The 20,970-nt window shown below is 40.4% G+C and overlaps 1 protein-coding gene across 1 annotated transcript in view; it reads left to right on the forward strand.

The window, feature by feature from the left end:
• SH2D7 (SH2 domain containing 7) overlaps window positions 1-20,970 on the forward strand; it is a 43,730-nt gene that overhangs the window by 10,497 nt on the left and 12,263 nt on the right. Inside the window, exons 3-4 of the mRNA XM_082255898.1 lie at window positions 17,029-17,194; window positions 20,677-20,823. Coding sequence (XP_082112024.1) covers window positions 17,029-17,194; window positions 20,677-20,823 — 313 coding nt within the window. The remainder of the gene's footprint in view (window positions 1-17,028; window positions 17,195-20,676; window positions 20,824-20,970) is intronic.

The raw sequence follows: 20,970 nt of genomic DNA on the forward strand, positions 1-20,970 counted from the left end.
ATAATAAATATCTAAACACCCTAAAACAAAATAAATAAATTATCATTGTTATCATTATTATTATAGTTATGGTAATTTATTTATTTTTTTGGGGGTCGGGAGTTTATGTATAGTTAATAATAAATACATTCAATCAGGGCCGTCTTTAATATTGATTGGACCCTGGGCAAACATTTTCTTGGGCCCCCCATGCAATTTCGCTCTCCACCTTCTCTGAAACATACAATAAACAGCAGCTAGACTCAAAATCAGTTTCCTTAATCAGATCAGGCAGCAATTGGGATTGGTTGCCAGAAGTTACAGTGTATCATTACTGCTCACTGACTGACTGCTAGAGGTTACAGCACACACTATGGCTCACTGTTTATTTGCTCGAGGTTACAGCACATGACTATTGCTTGTTGATTGGTTTCTAGAGATTACTGTACAATAATACTGCTCACTGATATGTTGCTAGAGATTACTGAACATCCTTACCACTCACTAATTGGTTACTAGAGGTTACTGCACATTATTACTGCTCACTGATTGGTTGCTAGAGGTTACTGCACATCCTTACCAATCAATAATTGGTTGCAAGAGGTTAGTGCACATCATTACTGCCCACTGATTGGTTGCTTGCCTGCACACCATGGACTGGGGAGGTGAGGGGACCCATCAATAGATAGAAAACTCCTAGGGATACTAGGACTCCTGTAATCAGTGGCATTGCTGGGGAAGGGGGGTGATCAGTGGCAATGTTGAGGGGTAGATGGGATCAGTTGCAGTGGTGGGGGGGATGGGATTAGTCAGGAGGCAGTACACTGTGGAAAATTCTGAATCATGTAGAGCAAAGCAGGAAATCTTTGGCAAGTATATAGTGGGGTATTCTACACTGACCATCAATGTGAGGAGAGATTCTACACTGACCACCAATGTGAGGGGCGATTTGCACTGACCACAATGCAATGGGAGATTTTATGCCCCCCACCAATATAAAGAGGGATTTCTACACTGACACCAATGTAATAGGAGCATTTTTACAATCCACCAGTGTAAGGGGGAATATACAGTGACCTCCATTTAAGGGGGAGTTTACACTGACAACCATTGTTGAGGAGATATGTACTGACCACCATTGTAAGGTGACATTTTTACACCGACCACCAATGTTAGGGGGGATTTACACTAACCACCAATGTAAGGGCAATTCTGCACTTACCACCACTGTAAAGGGAAATGTACACTGATCATCAATGTAATGAAGAAGTTACACTGACAACCAAAGTAAGGGGGACATTTACACTGGCCACTAGTGTGAATGAAAGGATTTTTCACCAAGCCCAATGTAATGAGAAGATTTAAACTGACCACCAATGCAACTGAGACATTTAGACTGCATTCACATTTCTTGTGTCAGGAAAACATGCAAAATTGCTTTCCTGACGCCACAGAAATCTGCTACCCTTCGCCTGGTACACAGCAGTGGCATTAATTGTTAATACCACCCTCACGCATCTGCTGAGATGTGCGTATTCACATCCACCAAAATTCAGGGTGCTGTGCTGTTTAACACATATCATTGCAGGTTATTTACAGGTAAACACAGGGTCTGCAGGTGAGTCATCTGTACATGGCAATAGGGCAAAGCTGGGCAGTTATGGGACTAAAACTTTAAGAGAATTTAAACAGGGATAGTTGGCAAGTATGAGGCAGCTGCTTTGGGCCCCACAACAATGATGGGGCCCAGGGCAGCTGCCCCTTTTGCCCTGCCTTAAAGACGGCCCTGCATTCAATAAATGAGTACTAAGTAATAATAAATAAATAAATAATTAACCCCTAACTTAAACCTTTAAACTTTAAAAAATAATAATAATAATAAAAAGCTAAATACCCTAACACAAAATAAATAAATAAAGTATTATTATTATTATAGTAATAATAATTTATTTATTTTTGGAGGTTTGGTGTTTATATACTATTATTTTTTTAATAATAATATTAATATAAAATGTATTTATATATTTTTTAAGGTTAGGAGTTAATTATTTATGTATTATTACATATTATTAATTTATTTTATTTATTTATTTATTATTTATGATGATTTTTGTTATTTCTGTATTTATTTTACATTTATTTATTCATATATTTTTACTATTTTATTTAATTTGCGCAGAAAATCGCGCACATAAGCGTGACAAAATGCACAAATGCGCACAAAAAACACGTGAATAATGAGTTCCCGTTTATTTCTATGGGAATAAAAACGCAACAAAATGCTCAAATCTGCCCGATTCAAGCTACAAAAAAAGCTCCAGAACTTTTTTGAGCTTCAGGCGACTTGGAGTGGAGATGTGAACTCTCTCCGTAGAGAATAATTGATTTTTTCTCCTCCAGCGTTTTGGAGCTTCAAGCTTCAAGCTAAAAAACACTAAAGTGGGAATGGGGCCAAAAACTGACCACACTAAGCAGGAGAGCACACAGTGGTCAGTTCTCTAGTTGTCCTGGGAACTCAGCATGTTCCCTTCCAATGATCAGACCTGTCCTGACATGCAACTGCTGCACAGCCATTCCCTGGGAAGCTCAGTGTGCTGCTGCTTCTCCTCCTCCCACTAGCTCTTATGCAGCTAAGAACAGAGGGAATGTGATCACTTCTAAAAAGGGGGTGGGGGGAATTGTAATCTATCTATTTTGTATCTATAAAATGGTTCACCTTTCATTTCTTTTTAAAACAGAATGGGTTGTTTTACAAGGGGATCGTTTACAATCACTTTAATTATTCAGCTTTAATGGAGCCGTCTTTGTGCGCCTGCCCAAATCCCTGTTGGTATTCTAATAGGGGCATGTATCACTTCCCTCAGGCTAAATAGCGCCAGAAAACATGCACCACCTAAACTATTTAGCGTCCATAAAACATTATACTTTTATGTTTTCAATGTCATCCTTCTGTTGAGTATTTAAAAAATATCCTTGTGAGCCCAAACTTATTGTATTGCATTGAGATCATCGACACATTCGGGATTAACTGGCAAAAACGGTCAGGAAGAGAAGACGGATGAGTGTGGATGCCGTTGAGATACCTGCCAAAGAACACTGGATGTAGCCAGGATAGGACTCTAACATTCACCTATAGTGGCTGTAAACCCTTGTATCTACACTGAACAAAATTATAAACGCATCACTTTTGTTTTTGCCCCCATTTTTTATGAGCTGAACTCAAAGTTCTAAGACTTTTTCTTTGTACACAAAAGGCTTATTTCTCTCAAATATTGTTCACAAATCTGTCTAAATCTGTGTTAGTGAGCATTTCTCCTTTGCCGAGATAATCCATCCACCTCACAGGTGTGGCATATCAAGATGCTGATTAGACACAGCATGATTATTGCACAGGTGTGTCTTAGGCTGGCCACTCTAAAATGTTCAGTTTTATCACACAGCACAATGCCACAGATGTTGCAAGTTTTGAGGTAGTGTGCAATTGGCATACTGACTGCAGGAATGTCCACCAGAGCTGTTGCCCGTGAATTGAATGTTCATTTCTCTACCATAAGCCGTCTCCAAGGCGTTTCAGAGAATTTGGCAATACATCCAACCGGCCTCACAACCGCAGACCACGTGTAACCACACCAGCCCAGGACCTCCACATCCAGCATCTTCACCTCCAAGATCGTCTGAGACCAGCCACCCGGACAGCTGCTGCAACAATCGGTTTGCATAACCAAAGAATTTCTGCACAAACTGTCAGAAACCGTCTCAGGGAAGCTCATCTGCATGCTCGTCGTCCTCATCGGGTCTCAACCTGACTGCAGTTTGTCGCTGTAACCGACTTGAGTGGGCAAATGCTCACATTCAATGGCATCTGGCACTTTGGAGATGTGTTCTCTTCACGGATGAATACCGGTTTTCTTAGATCTATGAGTTCAGCTCATGAAAAATGGGGGCAAAACAAGTGTTGCATTTATAATTTTGTTCGGTATATAATTGAGAGTGTGCTGTATAATTGTTTATATGTCCCTCCAATATATATACTGTATACTATATGTGAAGTGCTACATTGCATGTGGGTAAGACTGTTGCTGACCATAGTTTTATCTGTATGGATGCTTTTGGCTACAGTCAAGAATGCATACTTGTAATTCAAGCAGAGTGTTATTGAAGGCTATAGAAAGGCCACTAAGTGCTTATGATTTTCTGCAGCAATGATTTGTACAAACAAGTAACGTGCCGAGGGACACTGTACCATTTACAGGAAATAATGCCCACTGAGGAATGACAACTCCATCACAAGGCAAGAATATGATTCTGTTCCCACATAGTAGATTAGGATTTTACCAGGCATCTCTGCTACACTGAGAATAAAGGCCCATACACATGATAAGAAGATCGGAAGAAAACTTTTGCATGACAAACGATCGGTTCATTATCTGATTGTTAGTATATTGCTTTTACCTGCCGATTTCGATCTTTCGGATGACAAAACCTGAAAGTGCAGGCTATAAAATGTTTATTGCTAGTGAACACAATGTCCGATTTTTGCTTAACCACTTAAGGACCACCCGCCGCATTTATACTACGGCAGGCAGCCCCTCCCGAGCGAACCGATGTAGGTATACATTGGTCGCGCGCCTGCAGCTAGGGGGCGAGAGCGCACCGGCGGCGGCGTGCTCCCGCCCCAAATTGGCAGCGGGGATTCGGATACATGTCGCTCGCGCGCCTGCAGCTAGGGGGCGAGTGCGTGCCGCCAGCGCCGTGCTCCTGCCCCCACTTGGCAACGGGGATTCGGATACATGTCGGTCGCGCGCCTGCAGCTAGGGGGCGAGTGCGTGCCACCAGCGGCACGCTCCTGCCCCCACTTGGCAGCGGGGATTCAGAAGCACGGGGCAGGTGGCTCTGATTGCCACCTGACACCCACGATCGTTCCCCGCTGAGAGAGAAGGACAGTCAGCTATTGTAAACACAGCTGACCGTTCTTCTCTCTGGAATGATCACAGAGCGCCTGTGATCCTTCTATATAGGATCACAGGTCTCTAGGATCATTTCACAAGCCCCAACCCCATACAGTTAGAATCACTCCCCTAGGCTCACATTTAACCCCTTGATCATCCACAGTATTAACCCCTTCCTTGCCAGTGTCAATATTACAGTAGCAATGCATATTTTTAGCACTGATTACTGTAGTAATGTCACTAATGTCAAAAGTGTCAAAAATGTCAGTTAGGGGTCCGATCTGCTGCCGCAATGTCGCAGTCCCGCTAAAAATCGCAGATCGCCACCATTACTAGTAAAAAAAAAAAAAACAATAAAAATCTTTCCCGTATTTAGTAAACACAATAACTTTTGCGCAAACCAATCAAAATACACTTATTGCGATTTTTTTTTACCAAAAATATGTAGCAGAAAAGAATTTGGCCTAAAATGTTAAAAAAATTTGATTTTTAAATATTTTTTTGGGGAATTTTATATAGCAGAATGTGAAAAATATTGTTTTTTTTTCAGAATTGTCGCTGTTTTTTTGTTAATAGCGCAAAAAATAAAAAATCACAGAGGTGATGAAATACCACCAAAAGAAAGCTCTATTTGTGGGGAAAAAAAGGACATCAATTTTGTTTGGGTACAGCGTTGCAACACCGCACAATTGTCTGTTAAAATAACGCAGTGCCGAATCGCAAAAAATGGCCTGGTCATTTATGGGACAAATCCTTCCGGTCCAGAAGTGGTTAATTAGTACAGTTATCATCCAGGAAACATTGTAAGAGCAACACTACTCATGCTGGAAAACATTACAAAACAATTCAACACATTACATCACTTCCGAAGTTGTATTCTGTTGTAGGAAATTTTCGTAAGTTAACTAACTTCTTCATTTTCGATATAAGACTAGCATTCAAAAAAGAAACAAAAAAAAAAAACACGGACGATTATTTGTCCGATATTCTCATTGTGTGTACCAGGCTTTAGTGTTTGTCCATGGAGGTATTAGTGTGGCTACATGATACCCCCAATTAATATATGCAAGAAACTGCTGTACAATATACTGTATTTTTTTTATTTTTTTTATATACTGTATTTTTTAGTGACCCAAAAGCAGGAATTTACAGCTTGATATATGGGGGAACATACATGGCATTTAGGATGGCTGCCTTGAATGAGGAACTGTAAATAACAGAGGTGCTGTACAGTGCCAAGGCAAATAAGGATCATCTGTGGGGAGCACACGTTGGCCAAAAAGACCTGAGATCAGTAAATATATATATAAATATATATATATATATATATATATATATATATATATATATATATATATATATACTGTGTATATATATATATATATATATATATATGTACATGCCCCCTTGTACCATGCAAGGGTTATGGCAGGCTCACAGAGTTCATTCCATTAAACCTGATCAATAATGTATGTTGTAAAAATGTGATTGTTTGTACTTTTGATATAATTGATAAATATAATATTGTCTCCAAAAACAGGCATCCAGATTTCCATAATGTTTAATGTATTGTGATTTTAAGTTGTGCATAAATAAACAGACCTTTTATGGGGAATAAGCTTCAGCTACATTTTTTTAATATAAAATATATTAATAATAAGACAGTGCACTTTTTTTTTTTAAACATATGCATTATTTTGGACTGAGGACTCTGGATATTTGAGGGCGTAAAATAGTCATTCAGTAGAAAATAAGGTATCACAAAAATAATCAGTCTTTTTCACTATGCATTCCGGAACTCAATCAAGCAGTTGCAGGATTGAGGTTTATTCTATAATCCATTTTTTTCAATGCTTGCAACTAAAACATGCTATTTAAACCCCGCTGCAGCTGTGAAAGCTACAATTAAAGCTACTGGAGGTAAAAGGTTGATTTTCGGGAATGGTAACATGATGCTGTGTTGCACAGATATTAAGCTAGACTTCGTTCTGCCAATAAAGCTAAATGGGGGGGAGAGAGAGGTAATATTGGCCTCACTTATGAGGCCAATATAACTCTCTCTATAGGGCCGTTTTATTGCTAAAACCTAAAAAAAAAAAAAAATTTCATAGAAAAAGAGGTAAAGGAAATTTTGAATTTAGTGCCATTCGTGTATCTGTCCGCTTAACACAACTGGTAATTATTCATAGATCAAATTGTAGTCTTATATAAAATAGACAAGAGAGTGGACCCATGTTGTATCTGCTGTGGATACTGTTAAATTTCGTTTTTTCACAGAATCGTTTTTTTATTGAAAAATAAAAATATACAGAACAGAGTACCTTGTGACACACAAAAATGGAAGTATACAATTTAACAGTCCAATATAGGTACATAGAAGATCATAGAGTATACAGATTGGTATATAGGCATGAAATTCAGAAATTCCTATGTTCAAACAGCCATGGTACATCATAGAGGAGACAAAAAAGCCAACATATAGTCATAACTGCCTAGGGATCTCTGATCAAGTGAGTAATTCAAAGATGAGTGGGGAGATAGGGAGGGAAAAAAGGAAGGGGGAGGAGGAGGAGGGGAAAGAGAGGAAAAGTAAGGGACAGGGGAAAAGAAAAACAAAGGGGGGGGGGATAAAGCTCTGTCTATAGTAGCCAAAGGAGCCCTGTTCAAGCTATTGGACGAAAATACACCATTGCCAGCAGCCATATATCGGGGACTGCAAAAGTCTCCAAACCACAGGGCCGCTGATAGGGGGGGACCACCAGCCCTCTTGTAGGGGGCCCGAGCACACAGGGGGGCCCACACAAAGAGGGGGATTAGTGATGGACAACAATTACAGAAATCTTCCTCCAGCACCTGAATCTGATCTGTCCCTCTCCCTGATATCAGCTTTTATCTGTTGAGAAAGAGACAGTCGTCTCTCACTAATCCCCCTCCCTTGTGTGGCCCCCCCTCCCAGCACTTATCTCTGCTCAGGAGTTTATTTGTAAATTGTAACTTTGTTTCTCTCTCTCTGTCTCTCTGATCACTGAGCTCCAACTGCCCAGCCTGTATATTTTTCTCATCTTATCTACTTTTTTATTTAACATAGTTTTTTTTTTTTTTAGATTTAGCAGGAATTATGCGAGTTATGTTATATTTGTGTCTGATAATAGTGATTTTGTTGTAATTTTAGCTAAATAGATCTTTAATATTTTCTTGAGGGGGCCCTGCCAGGTAGTCTGTACGGGGCCCCGCGATTTCTAACAGCAGCCCTGCCAAACCATATATCATAAATGAAAAAAACACCCGGGTACCCCTTACAGAGCTATTCCTCTTACCTCCACCCAGGGACCCCAGATTTTTTGGAACTTCATAGAGCAGTTGCTACCCTTATAGATCAATTTATACAGACTGAGCACTTGATTGATCTTGGTTCTCTATTGCTGGACTGTGTGGAACTCTGCTGACTTCCATTTAAACAAGATCGTTTTCCTTGCATACTGTAAAAGGCAGCATAAAGGAGGAAACACTGTTGGTGAAAGGTTGCCTCCATTCCATCAACCATGCCCAACGGGAGAAAAACAAGATCTAATTGAATCCCCAAATCAGTAATAGCATTAAGGCCTGCAACAACCCCTTGTCAGAGCATCTTTATATAGGAGCAGGACCTAACCATATGCATGAAGGTTCCAACCCCTAAACTACAGTTTGGACAGTGACTATCAGCTGTAGGGTTAACAAGAGATAGCAGCTAAGATGTGTAATAAGCCTGATGAAAAACTTCAACTGGATGTACTTAACTTTAGCTGAAATCCTCGGGGGCGTGTATTGTTGGATGCCCTCACCCCAGTCATCAGCCATAAGGGCAGGTAGATCGTTGTGCCAGGTGTGAAAGAGTTGAGTGACTTTAGCTGTCTCTTTCTCCAAGATCCAGAGATAAAGGGAGGATCTGTATTTCTATATTAAACCAGTTCTAGGGACACCTCCCCATATTCACATCCTAAATACGTAGCAAAACAATGATCAGAGGGGGAGAAAAAAAGGGAGGAGAGGATTCTATCTGCATTTTTACAGGTAGGAAAGCTTTTCACAGAGTGGGATGCTAAGGCAACAGAAACAAGGAATTGCGCCCGAACCATGTGCCACAGCTGGAGCTATCTGTAAAACATTCTGTTGTTGATATTGTGTGAAATTCTACCTTCAGACTGTCAAAGGAGAGAAGAGAACCATTTGAAATAATATGCCTAAGAGTGATACCATACTACTGGGTCTTGAACTGTTTGAATATAGGGAAGACAGGGAGTTGTCCCAAATGGGCGTATGCGGGGAGATAGTATTGGGTTCTTGTAACCTGCTGCCAAACCACAATCATGGTATGCATTGGGATTGTAATGTGGAGATAGGAATGGGGCCCTATAAAGATAATGTTGCTCAATTCAGCATAAGAGCCCAATAGAGCTGCTTTCGAATTACCTACGTGGTTGCTACAGGATTGAGGGAACCACCATCGGACAGTCACCAGAACTGCCGCCCAAAAGTATTGTCTAAAATCTGGAACAGCTAAACTGACCATCATCATAGGTAGTTGTAGTGTGTTTTTTGCAATTTGAGGAACATTGCTAGCCAAATAAATGTGGAGAGGAGTTGATTAATTTTATATAAAAAAAAAAAAAAAAACCTTAGGAATCAAAACTGGAACATTACAAAACACATACAGACATTCTGGTAGAAAAGTCATCTTTATCAGATTAACTCTTTCCCACTGGAGTGAGGGGCAGAGTTTTCCAGACTCTATGTGTGAGCTGAACCAATATTGGTTGAAGATTATTAGGCAAAGTGGATCCTAGTAAATTAATGGGTGGGTTAGTGTACTAGGGGTAAAGTAGCGGTTTTTGCAAACAAAAACATAAAAAAAACTGTATAAATGTACGTTTTCAGTAACTTCCAACAAAAATAGTACCTTCACTGCTCTAACTAGTATATTTCCTCCTGTACAGGTGTATGACACCGTGTCACCCTTAATTATAGTTACAGTTTTGCCAGGACCTGTATAAGAAGGTAACATGAACACGCTTAGAATAAACCCCTAGGCAGATACATTACTCAGTATTGGCTGTAATATTGGGGTCACCCATATTTCTTTCACACCTACAAAGTTTTTGGCAAAATCAGGAACATTTTTAACAAAGGTGGAGTCTGATATGACAATATTTCAATACTTTAGTAGAGTTTTGTCTACCAAGGTAGCATGAATACCATGGAGTGTGTTAACATCACCTCATCATTGATATTCAAATACTTGTGTTATACTGGACCTTTGCATTGACAATGAGCTTCCACTTTTGGTGATCATTTTAATGTAAAAATGGACTTTAAAAAAAACTTTTACAACAATAAATAATTTGTATAAGGACTTCCTTGCATTCCATATGTCATTTATTTAGACTTGTGCGCTGTGCAGATTGAAGACCTGCTATTTCCCAAAATATACCGCTCACAAACTATGAACATGACTTTGGTGTAGATCATGTTACCACACAATATCTAGGGGTAGTCATAGATAAAGAATTGCAGTCAGACCTACTGAACAGTGATTTGTGAAAACAGAAATGCAGAATCATGTACATTGGTATATACAAAGCTTTCATGTGCAGAAATACCTGTGCTGACTTTATCTCTTTAAGGCGAGGTTCACAGATGTGCGGCAGCGGTTTCCAGCCTGGGTTCCGGTGCGTTTCTGTTCACCTGTTCAGGTGTGATTAGGTTCGAATTTTTGCCTGAATTCACACTTGAACCGGACTCAAAAATGCAAAGGATCCTTTTGGAAACCGCACCACGGCCTCCCCGGACATGTGTTAACCGGCTCTTTTGAAAGCCGGTCACACTTGCATGTCATGTGAATTGGATGCGGTGAAAACTGCATCCGATTCGCACATATGTGAACCCGGCCTAATACATTTTCCCTCCAGGATTGGCTACCCAGGTGGTGTCTGTAAAGATTATAGTCATGTAATTATGATCCTTCTAACTTTTCCAGAACAGGCAGCAATTGCACTAAGATTTACATTTTGTAATATTGAGTCATAAATTGAGTCACTAAATAAACTATCTTTTAACTCAACTTCTGAAATGACGTTGAACTGAGGTATCTACAGTGGCTTATTTTTGGTTGTAGTTCACTAGAGCTCAATGGCCGTTTATAGCAGCCCTCACTCACTCGCCTGCTCGCATTTTGCGAGTGGAATGATGAGGATGGCAAGTAAGGGCTGTGCTGTAAGAAAAGGGTGGACCCAGAGCAGTGCGCCCTAAGCCCACCCATTGTGTGACAATAGCGAATGAATACGCTATGGGCACTCTGCATTTAAGGGGGCACGCTGTGGGCACTCTGCATATAAGGGGGCACGCTGTGGTCACTCTGCATTTAAGGGGGCACGCTGTGGGCCCTCTGCATTTAAGGGGGCACGCTGTGGGCCCTCTGCATTTAAGGGGGCACACTGTGGGCACTCTAAAGTTGTTGTTGTTAATATTTTTTTTTGTAACTTAATTCTGAATAAAACATTTAACAGTGTAATTTTATGAGATATTTTACGAGGGCGTGTTTAGGGGCGGAGCAGGGTAGGGTTTGGGTGGGGCAACAAGTGTCGAGTAACTCTTAAGGCCTGGCTAGTAGCTCATGACTTGATTTTGAGCCCTGGTTTATAGCATACTTTTTATTGTCAGTGTGACTTGTCAGTATGACAAGTCTTTTAGGAGTCTGAGTCCCGGTTCACACTGGTGTGATGGGGGAAACCCTGCGATTCAGTGTCGTTTCCCGCATCGCACCAAAATCACACAGTGGTTCACACTGAGATCTGCAAATCGCTGGGGGTGTCAATGTAAGGTAATGACACCCCCAGATTAGTTCACAGATCACAGTGCGAACTGTGAAATGGTGCAGGAATCGGATCGCATAGGTGTGAACACTAGGGTTGCCACCTCATCCCTTTAATCCAGGACACATATAAATGACACAGGTTCTGAGGCTGATATAATGCAGATAAGGCACCAACTGAGTTGAATAACACCTTAATCAGCCAGAGAACCTGTGTATGTAATGTGTGTCCTGGTTTTAAGGGATGAGGTGGCAACCCTAGTGAAAACCCATCCGATTCCAGTGCGGACCAAAAAAAGGGTCCTGCACCATTTTGGTGCGAATGGCATGTGATTTCAACCATATAGTTTGTGCATATCACATGCGATGTCTGCCATCGCACCAGTGTGAACCGGCTCTATCAATACCTGGCAAAGATGATAATCATCTCTGTTACACAACATTCAACTGTTTGTAACCTTGTCTTACTTCCCATAACTTTGATAAATTGTCTTAAAATCGAAATATCTGTGTTGGCTGTTTAGTGTACATGAAATTTTAAAGGGAAATATTAGGTATTTTTAGTACACATTTATCTTTATTTTTTAAAATGTATTTATTAATAAAGTTATTTCATGGAATAAATTGTAAATGTTCCTTCTATTGGACATTTCTACTCTATATCAGGAAATGTAAGCAATCATGTTTAGGTAAAGTCGATCTGAATCACCTGAACCCACATGTATCTGGCTACACTCATCACATCCCAAACACAATCTAGCAGGGGTCCTCAAACTACGGCCCTCCAGCTGTTGCGGAACTACACATCCCATGAGGCATTGTAAAACTCTGACAATCGCAGACATGACTAGGCATGATGGGAATAGTAGTTCCTGAACAACTGGAGGGCCATAGTTTGAAGACCCCTGATCTAGAGGAATCCTTCCCCTGCTTATTTTAGTATTCATTGAGGCCTGGTTCACACCTATTCAGGTTGCAGTTGTTGCATATTTCAGGTGCATTTTACATTTTTCAATACACGTTTTTGATCCATGGAAGTCTATGGAATCAAAAACCAGGAAAAAAGTACCTGGCCCTTTCCATAAAATACACACCTGAGAACGTGACCCATAGGAAACCATGTAAATAGACTGTATCAAAAAAGAGAGAGGTTGGGACTTTAAATGAGAGACATGACACTGACAAGGCTTGCATGGTTGAAAGGAATCACATTTAATGGTATGCAGCAAGTACAGACATAATATACATGATATGACAGGATGCATAGTATCCATATAACTGAATTGATAAATATATATTAGAAATTGATCCCCAGGACAGCCTCAACAAACCAGCATAACAATGAACAATCATGTTGAGTAATAGGGTATAATCATCACATCCGTAAACTGACGCGTTTCGTGGACTAAGTATGCCACTTCTTCAAGAGTAGATGTGTGGTCCATATCTATAACAAAAAATGCGTATAAGACTCAAGTATGGAATGATGGTTGACGGAAGCTGAAAGGGGGAAAAAAGAGGGAACAAAATCCCTACAGTTGCAAAAACTTACATGGTAACCCTGGCGCTAACTGGTAAAGGAGGTGGAGGCAAAGACCCAAAGTGCCTCCCACGGGAGCTGAGGGCGCATAAGGTCAACGGCACAGGCAAGAGACGCCACGCACAAGCAGATAAGTTGAGAGAGTTGCAAAAATGTTTTTAGTAGTGTGAATCTGTATCAGATAAGTAGCAAATACGTAGCAATAAGTAACGAGTAACAAATATGTATCTATATATATAGTATTGTATTGCTTGCATACTCTAAATGAAAGATGGAGATTGAATAAAGGAAATATCGATGAAATAGTGGATGGCATATATCTATATCAAATTGAGTAAAAATAAGTAATAAATTATATATGTATTATATGAAAGAGTATCATATGTCAAAATTAGTAAAAATAAGTAATAACTTTATATGTATTATGTGGAAGAGTATCATATGACTTGAATGATTGAAATAGTGAGTGATATGTGAAAGTGACTGTGAATGAAGGAAAGAGATGTGAACGTGAGGTGAGAGAGTTGAACATTTCAACAAGGTGTAGGGCATACAAATAAATAAAGTGAAGACATGGGAAGCCAATAAGGATAGGTGTCCAAGTGGAGAAAGGAAAAAAGGAAAGATGGGGTTATGAAAACCCAATCGAACACTGTGCCTGAGGAGGACGCGGGTGAGGTGAATGAAGTGAGAAGAAATGTGCAAGAACCGAAGAATATGGTAAAAATAGGAGAGAAATATAAGAAAGGTAAGTGCAAAGTAGGAACATATAGAGGGTGTGCAAGGTAGCCGCCAGAGACCGTCAATCTTGTAGCGTCCAACATCACATCAGTGCATCTGTGGGAGAAACCGCGGGAACGGCCGACCAAGCCAAACCGTCCGGCGGTCGAAGATGGAAAACAGTCGTCGGCGTGTGGACGTCAGATGACGCCACATGGCGCAGGACGTGACGCCGATGTGCAGTGGCACCGCCAACCCGATCCCCTGCTGGGGAGGGGGAGGGGTAGGCATACAGCGCACATCGCAGCTCCCGGGGAGAACAACGGGAAATAGCCCAGCCAACCAGCCAGTAACACCAGAGTATCCATGTCAGATGATCAAGGCAAAATGTCAGTAAACAAAAACAAAAGAATAAATGGACAAGTAATGTATCAATCATGTATCTGGTTACTGCATTAAACAAAAATACATCAAAAACAATGCATATCAACCTGTGCATGTAACTATAGTATATGGAACCCCCATAGACTGTAGTGTGTTTTTGCAAAACTGAAAACGCACTAAAAAATGCACAGGTGTGAACCAGGCCTGAACCGTATAGACCTGACTCATTGTGGGTGAATTACTAAAGGCACACATTATTATTTTTTTTTTTTTTAAGAAAGTGTATGTATAGCCAAACAGTTTCCATGTCCTATTGGAAAGGTTTCTCTTCACTCCATATCCAATGCAACAGAAAGTGAAAGGAAATCTCTAGACAGTTGTCCCCAGAAAAGGTTTCCCCGGTGTCAGATTTACCCTCACCGCTTGTTTTGGTGACAACTCTAAAATGTAGGATTTTTCATTATTTTCTGTCTAAGTAAAAACTGTCACTAGGAAAAATAGAAAGAGTGATTATAAAACTGGACAGTATTTCATATTCTTTCTTATTCTGTCAAAAAAAAAGTAGTTTTGGCTATATGTACACTTTAAACCATAAACCCATATACACCTAGAACACAATCCTGTGCAGAGAAATTAAATAAAAACAGGAATTTGCGTCTGATTGGATAAAAGAAAGTGTATATGGCCTCTCTGAGCAAGTGAAAATTGTACTACTATAAGTCAATCCCATAGAGTTAATGAAGCAGTGAAGCCATAATAGTGCAGTTCTTCTAAGCAAAAAGAAGGGAATTCATATACAATAAATATATTTAAGTAATTTCAATTTACAAACAGTACGCAGTCTTTAAAAAATGAACACAGAAAAAAATTGTCAGGATGTAACCTTTTACATGTCTCACATACATAAATCTAGAAGATAGGAAAGTGAAGGAGTTTTCCATGTTTCGTCCTGTAGATAAGATTTCCTCTTCTTCATTTTTAGGTACAGTAGCCTGAAATATTTTGGAGAAGCGGGAAGGTCCCTTACATCTTCCTCTTTTCACCAGTAGTTGCATTTTTATGTTTAATCTGTGCAGGGCTTTTTTTCTCAGAGAATAGGTGCAGGTACTCCCCTCTTCTGAGTCACCTCTTGTCTCCACTCCCCACCCACCTCCGAGCGCTGTCCTTTGGTTCCACCCTCTGCCCACCTTCCAGTACCCCCCCTTTTAGAGAATACAGAACCAAGTATTATGTTGTGGTGGTTCTAGGAAATTTGTATGGAATTTGTTAATGATAACTAGAAAAGCAGTAAAATAGATCCCCTGGAATCAGCAACAATAGACACTCCCCCAACAATAGATCCCCCCAGCAGCAATAAATCTTCCCCTGCAACAATAGAAAAAAACAGTAAAATAGATCCCCTGCAATCAGCACCAATAGACTCCCAACAACAATAGCCCCCCAGCAACAATAAATCCTCCCCTGCAACAATCGCTCCACCCCCCCAATAAATCCTCCCCTGCAACAATAGACTCCCCGCCACAATAGCCCCCCAGCAACAGTAGTTCCCCCAAGCAACAATAAATCCTCCACTGCAAAAAAGCCCCACCCACAACAAAATGCCCACCAGCAACAATAGATTCACCCCAGCAACAATAGACACTCCCCCAACAATAGATCCCCCCAGCAGCAATAAATCTTCCCCTGCAACAATAGAAAAAAACAGTAAAATAGATCCCCTGCAATCAGCACCAATAGACTCCCAACAACAATAAATCCTCCACTGCAACAAAGCCCCACCCACAACAAAATGCCCACCAGCAACAATAGATTCACCCCAGCAACAATAGATCCCCCAGCAGCCATCATCAATAGACCCTTCAGCTCACCCCACTGGCCCCAGCACCCCTTTGCCACTGCATACATTCAGACTGGAGGTTCCGGAACTGCGTTCCCACGCGTTCCCGCTGAAAAAAAGCCCTGAATCTGTGTTTATTAAGGTATGAAAATACATATAACAACAAGATGAGATGACAATGACATGAAAATGGAACTTGACGACTTGGAAACAAGTCGTGATTAGTATAATACAAAGTAATAACAGTAGGTTAGTTACTTGATACAATATTGTAAGATGACATATCGTTTTGTGCATCTTATATATGTAGGGACCATGGCACAAGCCCACTTAATTAAGTGGGTCGTATATAAATCAACTTTAATTATTATCTTTTAGTAAGTATATATCATAACATTTATATCCAAGGCATAGAGACCTTTGGGCGGTTGTTAGCACAAGAGAGGAAAAAAAAGGGGGGGGGGAGGGGAAAGGGAAGAGAGAGGGAGCAGGAGACCCAGGCGTTGCAAATGGGGCCACCTTGTTCAATCCGAGGAGAAGGTAAATATAATTAATTATTGTACCAGGAAGGTCAGAGGTAGGAAGCAAATTTAGAGGAATGTCGGAAGTGATTCCAAACTGACCAGGATAGTTGCATTTTTATACATTTATTTGCCGAGTATTATTAAGTAGAATATTTTTGTGAGATGGAAATAGGCTATATGTAAAAATATGACATAGCCACCCATCTTTTGTATTTTGAGATCATACTTCATTTTTCTTATTACAGGGGGAAGGAAAGATGTCGCCATTTTGTAATAAACCAGATGGCCAACGGAGAATTGGTAGTGTCCGGAGAATCCTGTAGTCATGATAGTTTGCCGGCACTAATAAAGCATTATCAGAACACAGCTATACAGCCTTTTGGAGAGAAGCTGGCACAGTCTTACATTAAGGTAAACTGTAAGCTACAATTGGCTATTAGTTATATAATAATGAAGACACAGGCATATATGAATTCTACTGACAATCAACACGTGGTCCTGGTATTGATGGAAAAAAATATATATTGTAGACTATTATTTCTGTGAGGATTTTGTGAAAGAAATCATAAAAAAATATTGTTGCTTATATGGTAGCTATCACTGCTAACATATTTAGCACATTTGGTTCTATCTGGTAGCTAAAGCATTACACAAAGTGATTGGAAACCTATTTTTTTTTTTAATAATAAACATGTTATATTCACCTGCTCTGTGCAATGAGTTTGCACAGAGCAGCCTCGATCTCATCCTCCAATGGTGCTCCTGGCTCCTCCTCTTCTCGGTGTGCCACCATAGGTAGCTGCTTCCTATGGTGACACAAATGTGGGTTCAATCCTGAGTCATTACCACTATTTAAGAGCTTACATCCTACTAAATTAATCCTGAGCCATGCTGTCTGCGTCTATAGACACAGACAGCAAGCCCCGGCAACGCTCCCTCGTCAAAGGATTTGATTGACAGCAGCAGGAGCAAATGGCCTGTGAGGAGGGAGAGGGTGGAGAGAACCACTGCTCTCTGGCACAGCGCTGGATCGAGAATGGGCTCAGGTAAGTTTAAGTGTTGGTGGCGAGGTGGGGGGGGGGGGGAGCCAAGGGGGATCCAGTGTACAGAAGGTTTTTACCTTAATGAATGGAATGCATTAAGGTAAAAACCTTCTACCTTTACAACCACTTTAATTCCTCACCATGCTTCCCCCCCCCACACACATTTACTGGAAATTGACGATTAATATTTAAAACATATATTCACCCGCACAGCGAATCCAGGGCTGTCCCACTGCAATCCACTGTTCAGGTTACATACAACTCTGCAATCTTGGTCCTCTTCAGGTGGCTGATCCTTTGGGGCTCAGGAAGCCAGCTCCAAATGGTGCCCTGGGCACACCCACCCAGCAGTCCTGCAGGCACATGGGAGATATAACATGAGCATCCCAGGAGACCACAGAACCATGGACATGACATTCTTTCCTAGGTCAGAGATGGTGGGGGGTGAGGCCAGAAAAAAAAAATTAAATTTTAAATAAATAAGCACAGAAAAAAATGACATTTGCGATTACAGAGAGGACAGGGTTTGAATAGAACAAACTCCATTTTTGGAGTTAAGTTCCGCCTTAACAGGCATGCAGATAATAATGGGATCCTGGTACTGATACATTAATGAGGGATGCATTTTTTATCTCAGTGTAGCACCATCCAACAGAGTTCACCTGTTTTGCATGGTAAGGATTTGCTCCTTACAAAGAAGAGGAAAGGTGGTCAAATGCAGTCTCAGATACTGCACAAAATGGAAATCTAAAGCCTTGTATTTAAAGCTTGCTTCGAGCATATGCCAAATGCCTTAAACAAAGCTCTTCCATATTTAACCATAAGAAAAATCAGAAGTAATAGGCGTGTTTCCTAAAGGGAACTATGACCACATAAAAAGCCACCCAAAATCAAATTTGAGTTATCCACTAGAGACGTATTCAATATGTACAGTGCCTTGCGAAAGTATTTGGCACCCCTTGAACTTTGCGACCTTTTGCCACATTTCAGGCTTCAAACATAAAGATATAAAACTGTAATTTTTAGTGAAGAATCAGCAACAAGTGGGACACAATCATGAAGTGGAACGAAATTTATTGGATATTTCAAACTTTGTTAACAAATAAAAAACTGAAAGATTATTCAGCCCCTTTACTTTCAGTGCAGCAAACTCTCTCCAGAAGTTCAGTGAGGATCTCTGAATGATCCAATGTTGACCTAAATGACTAATGATGATAAATAGAATCCACCTGTGTGTAATCAAGTCTCCGTATAAATGCACCTGCACTGTGATAGTCTCAGAGGTCCGTTTAAAGCGCAGAGAGCATCATGAAGAACAAGGAACACACCTGGCAGGTCCGAGATACTGTTGTGGAGAAGTTTAAAGCCGGATTTGGATACAAAAAGATTTCCCAAGCTTTAAACATCCCAAGGAGCAATGTGCAAGCGATAATATTGAAATGGAAGGAGTATCAGACCACTGCAAATCTACGCAGACCTGGCCGTCCCTCTAAACTTTCAGCTCATACAAGGAGAAGACTGATCAGAGATGCAGCCAAGAGGCCCATGATCACTCTGGATGAACTGCAGAGATCTACAGCTGAGGTGGGAGACTCTGTCCATAGGACAACAATCAGTCGTATACTGCACAAATCTGGCCTTTATGGAAGAGTGGCAAGAAGAAAGCCATTTCTTAAAGATATCCATAAAAAGTGTCGTTTAAAGTTTGCCACAAGCCACCTGGGACACACACCAAACATGTGGAAGAAGGTGCTCTGGTCAGATGGAACCAAAATCAAACTTTTTGGCAACAATGCAAAACGTTATGTTTGGCGTAAAAGCAACACAGCTCATCAACCTGAACACACCATCCCCACTGTCAAATATGGTGATGGCAGCATCATGGTTTGGGCCTGCTTTTCTTCAGCAGGGACAGGGATGATGGTTAAAATTGATGGGAAGATGGATGGAGCCAAATACAGGACCATTCTGGAAGAAAACCTGATGGAGTCTGCAAAAGACCTGAGATTGGGACGGAGATTTGTCTTCCAACAAGACAATGATCCATAACATAAAGCAAAATCTACAATGGAATGGTTCAAAAATAAACATATCCAGGTGTTAGAATGGCCAAGTCAAAGTCTAGACCTGAATCCAATCGAGAATCTGTGGAAAGAACTTAAAACTGCTGTTCACAAACACTCTCCCTCCAACCTCAATGAGCTAGAGCTGTTTTGCAAGGAGGAATGGGCAAAAATTTCAGTCTCTTGATGTGCAAAACTGATAGAGACATACCCCAAGCGACTTACAGCTGTAATCGCAGCAAAAGGTGGCGCTAAAAAGTATTAACTTAAGGGGGCTGAATAATTTTGCACGCCCAATTTTTCAGTTTTTTATTTGTTAAAAAAGTTTGAAATATCCAATAAATTTCGTTCCACTTCATGATTGTGTCTCACTTGTTGTTGATTCCTCACAAAAAATTACAGTTTTATATCTTTATGTTTGAAGCCTGAAATGTGGCAAAAGGTCGCAAAGTTCAAGGGGGGTGAATACTTTCGCAAGGCACTGTAATTGTAGAGTAGCATTCATGTTCATTTGATTAAATAGGTCTTTGCACTATTGACAACATATTGGCATCATGCCACTTCCTTCCAGATAGCGCTGGCAACACCCTGTTCCTTGTCCTATATATTCAGCAATAGGAACATATTACACAATTATTAAATGAGCAAACATATGTAAGACACTCAGAAAGATGAGAGTATTGTATTTACAGTTGGTGAGATACTTTTATGATTTTGTCATTAGAAACATATTTTTTTAAATGTTCATAAAGACTGTTGTGATTTTTTTTTTTAATTCATTTTACAGTTTTCTGAAAAAAACATTTATGACAACATCGAGCCATCAAATGAAAGGCAAGAAAGTGCTCTTTCTCAAACTAAGACAGTAACACAGAAAAATAACAAAGGTGGAGTTCAGTACGGACACAGAAAACAAAGTATGCCTGCTGCAGAGGTATGTCCTATTCTACTAGATGCCTTATGTACATGACATAAACCACCACTGCTGGGTACATGCTGTTGACATTGTTTAACAACTTCTGGCTGAAAGGATTTACCCTTTTAATGACCAGGCCATTTTAGGCAATTCGGCACTGCTTTA

The sequence above is a fragment of the Pelophylax lessonae genome, assembly GCF_965119305.1.
Source record: "Pelophylax lessonae genome assembly, chromosome: 4".
Lineage (NCBI taxonomy): Eukaryota > Metazoa > Chordata > Amphibia > Anura > Ranidae > Pelophylax > Pelophylax lessonae.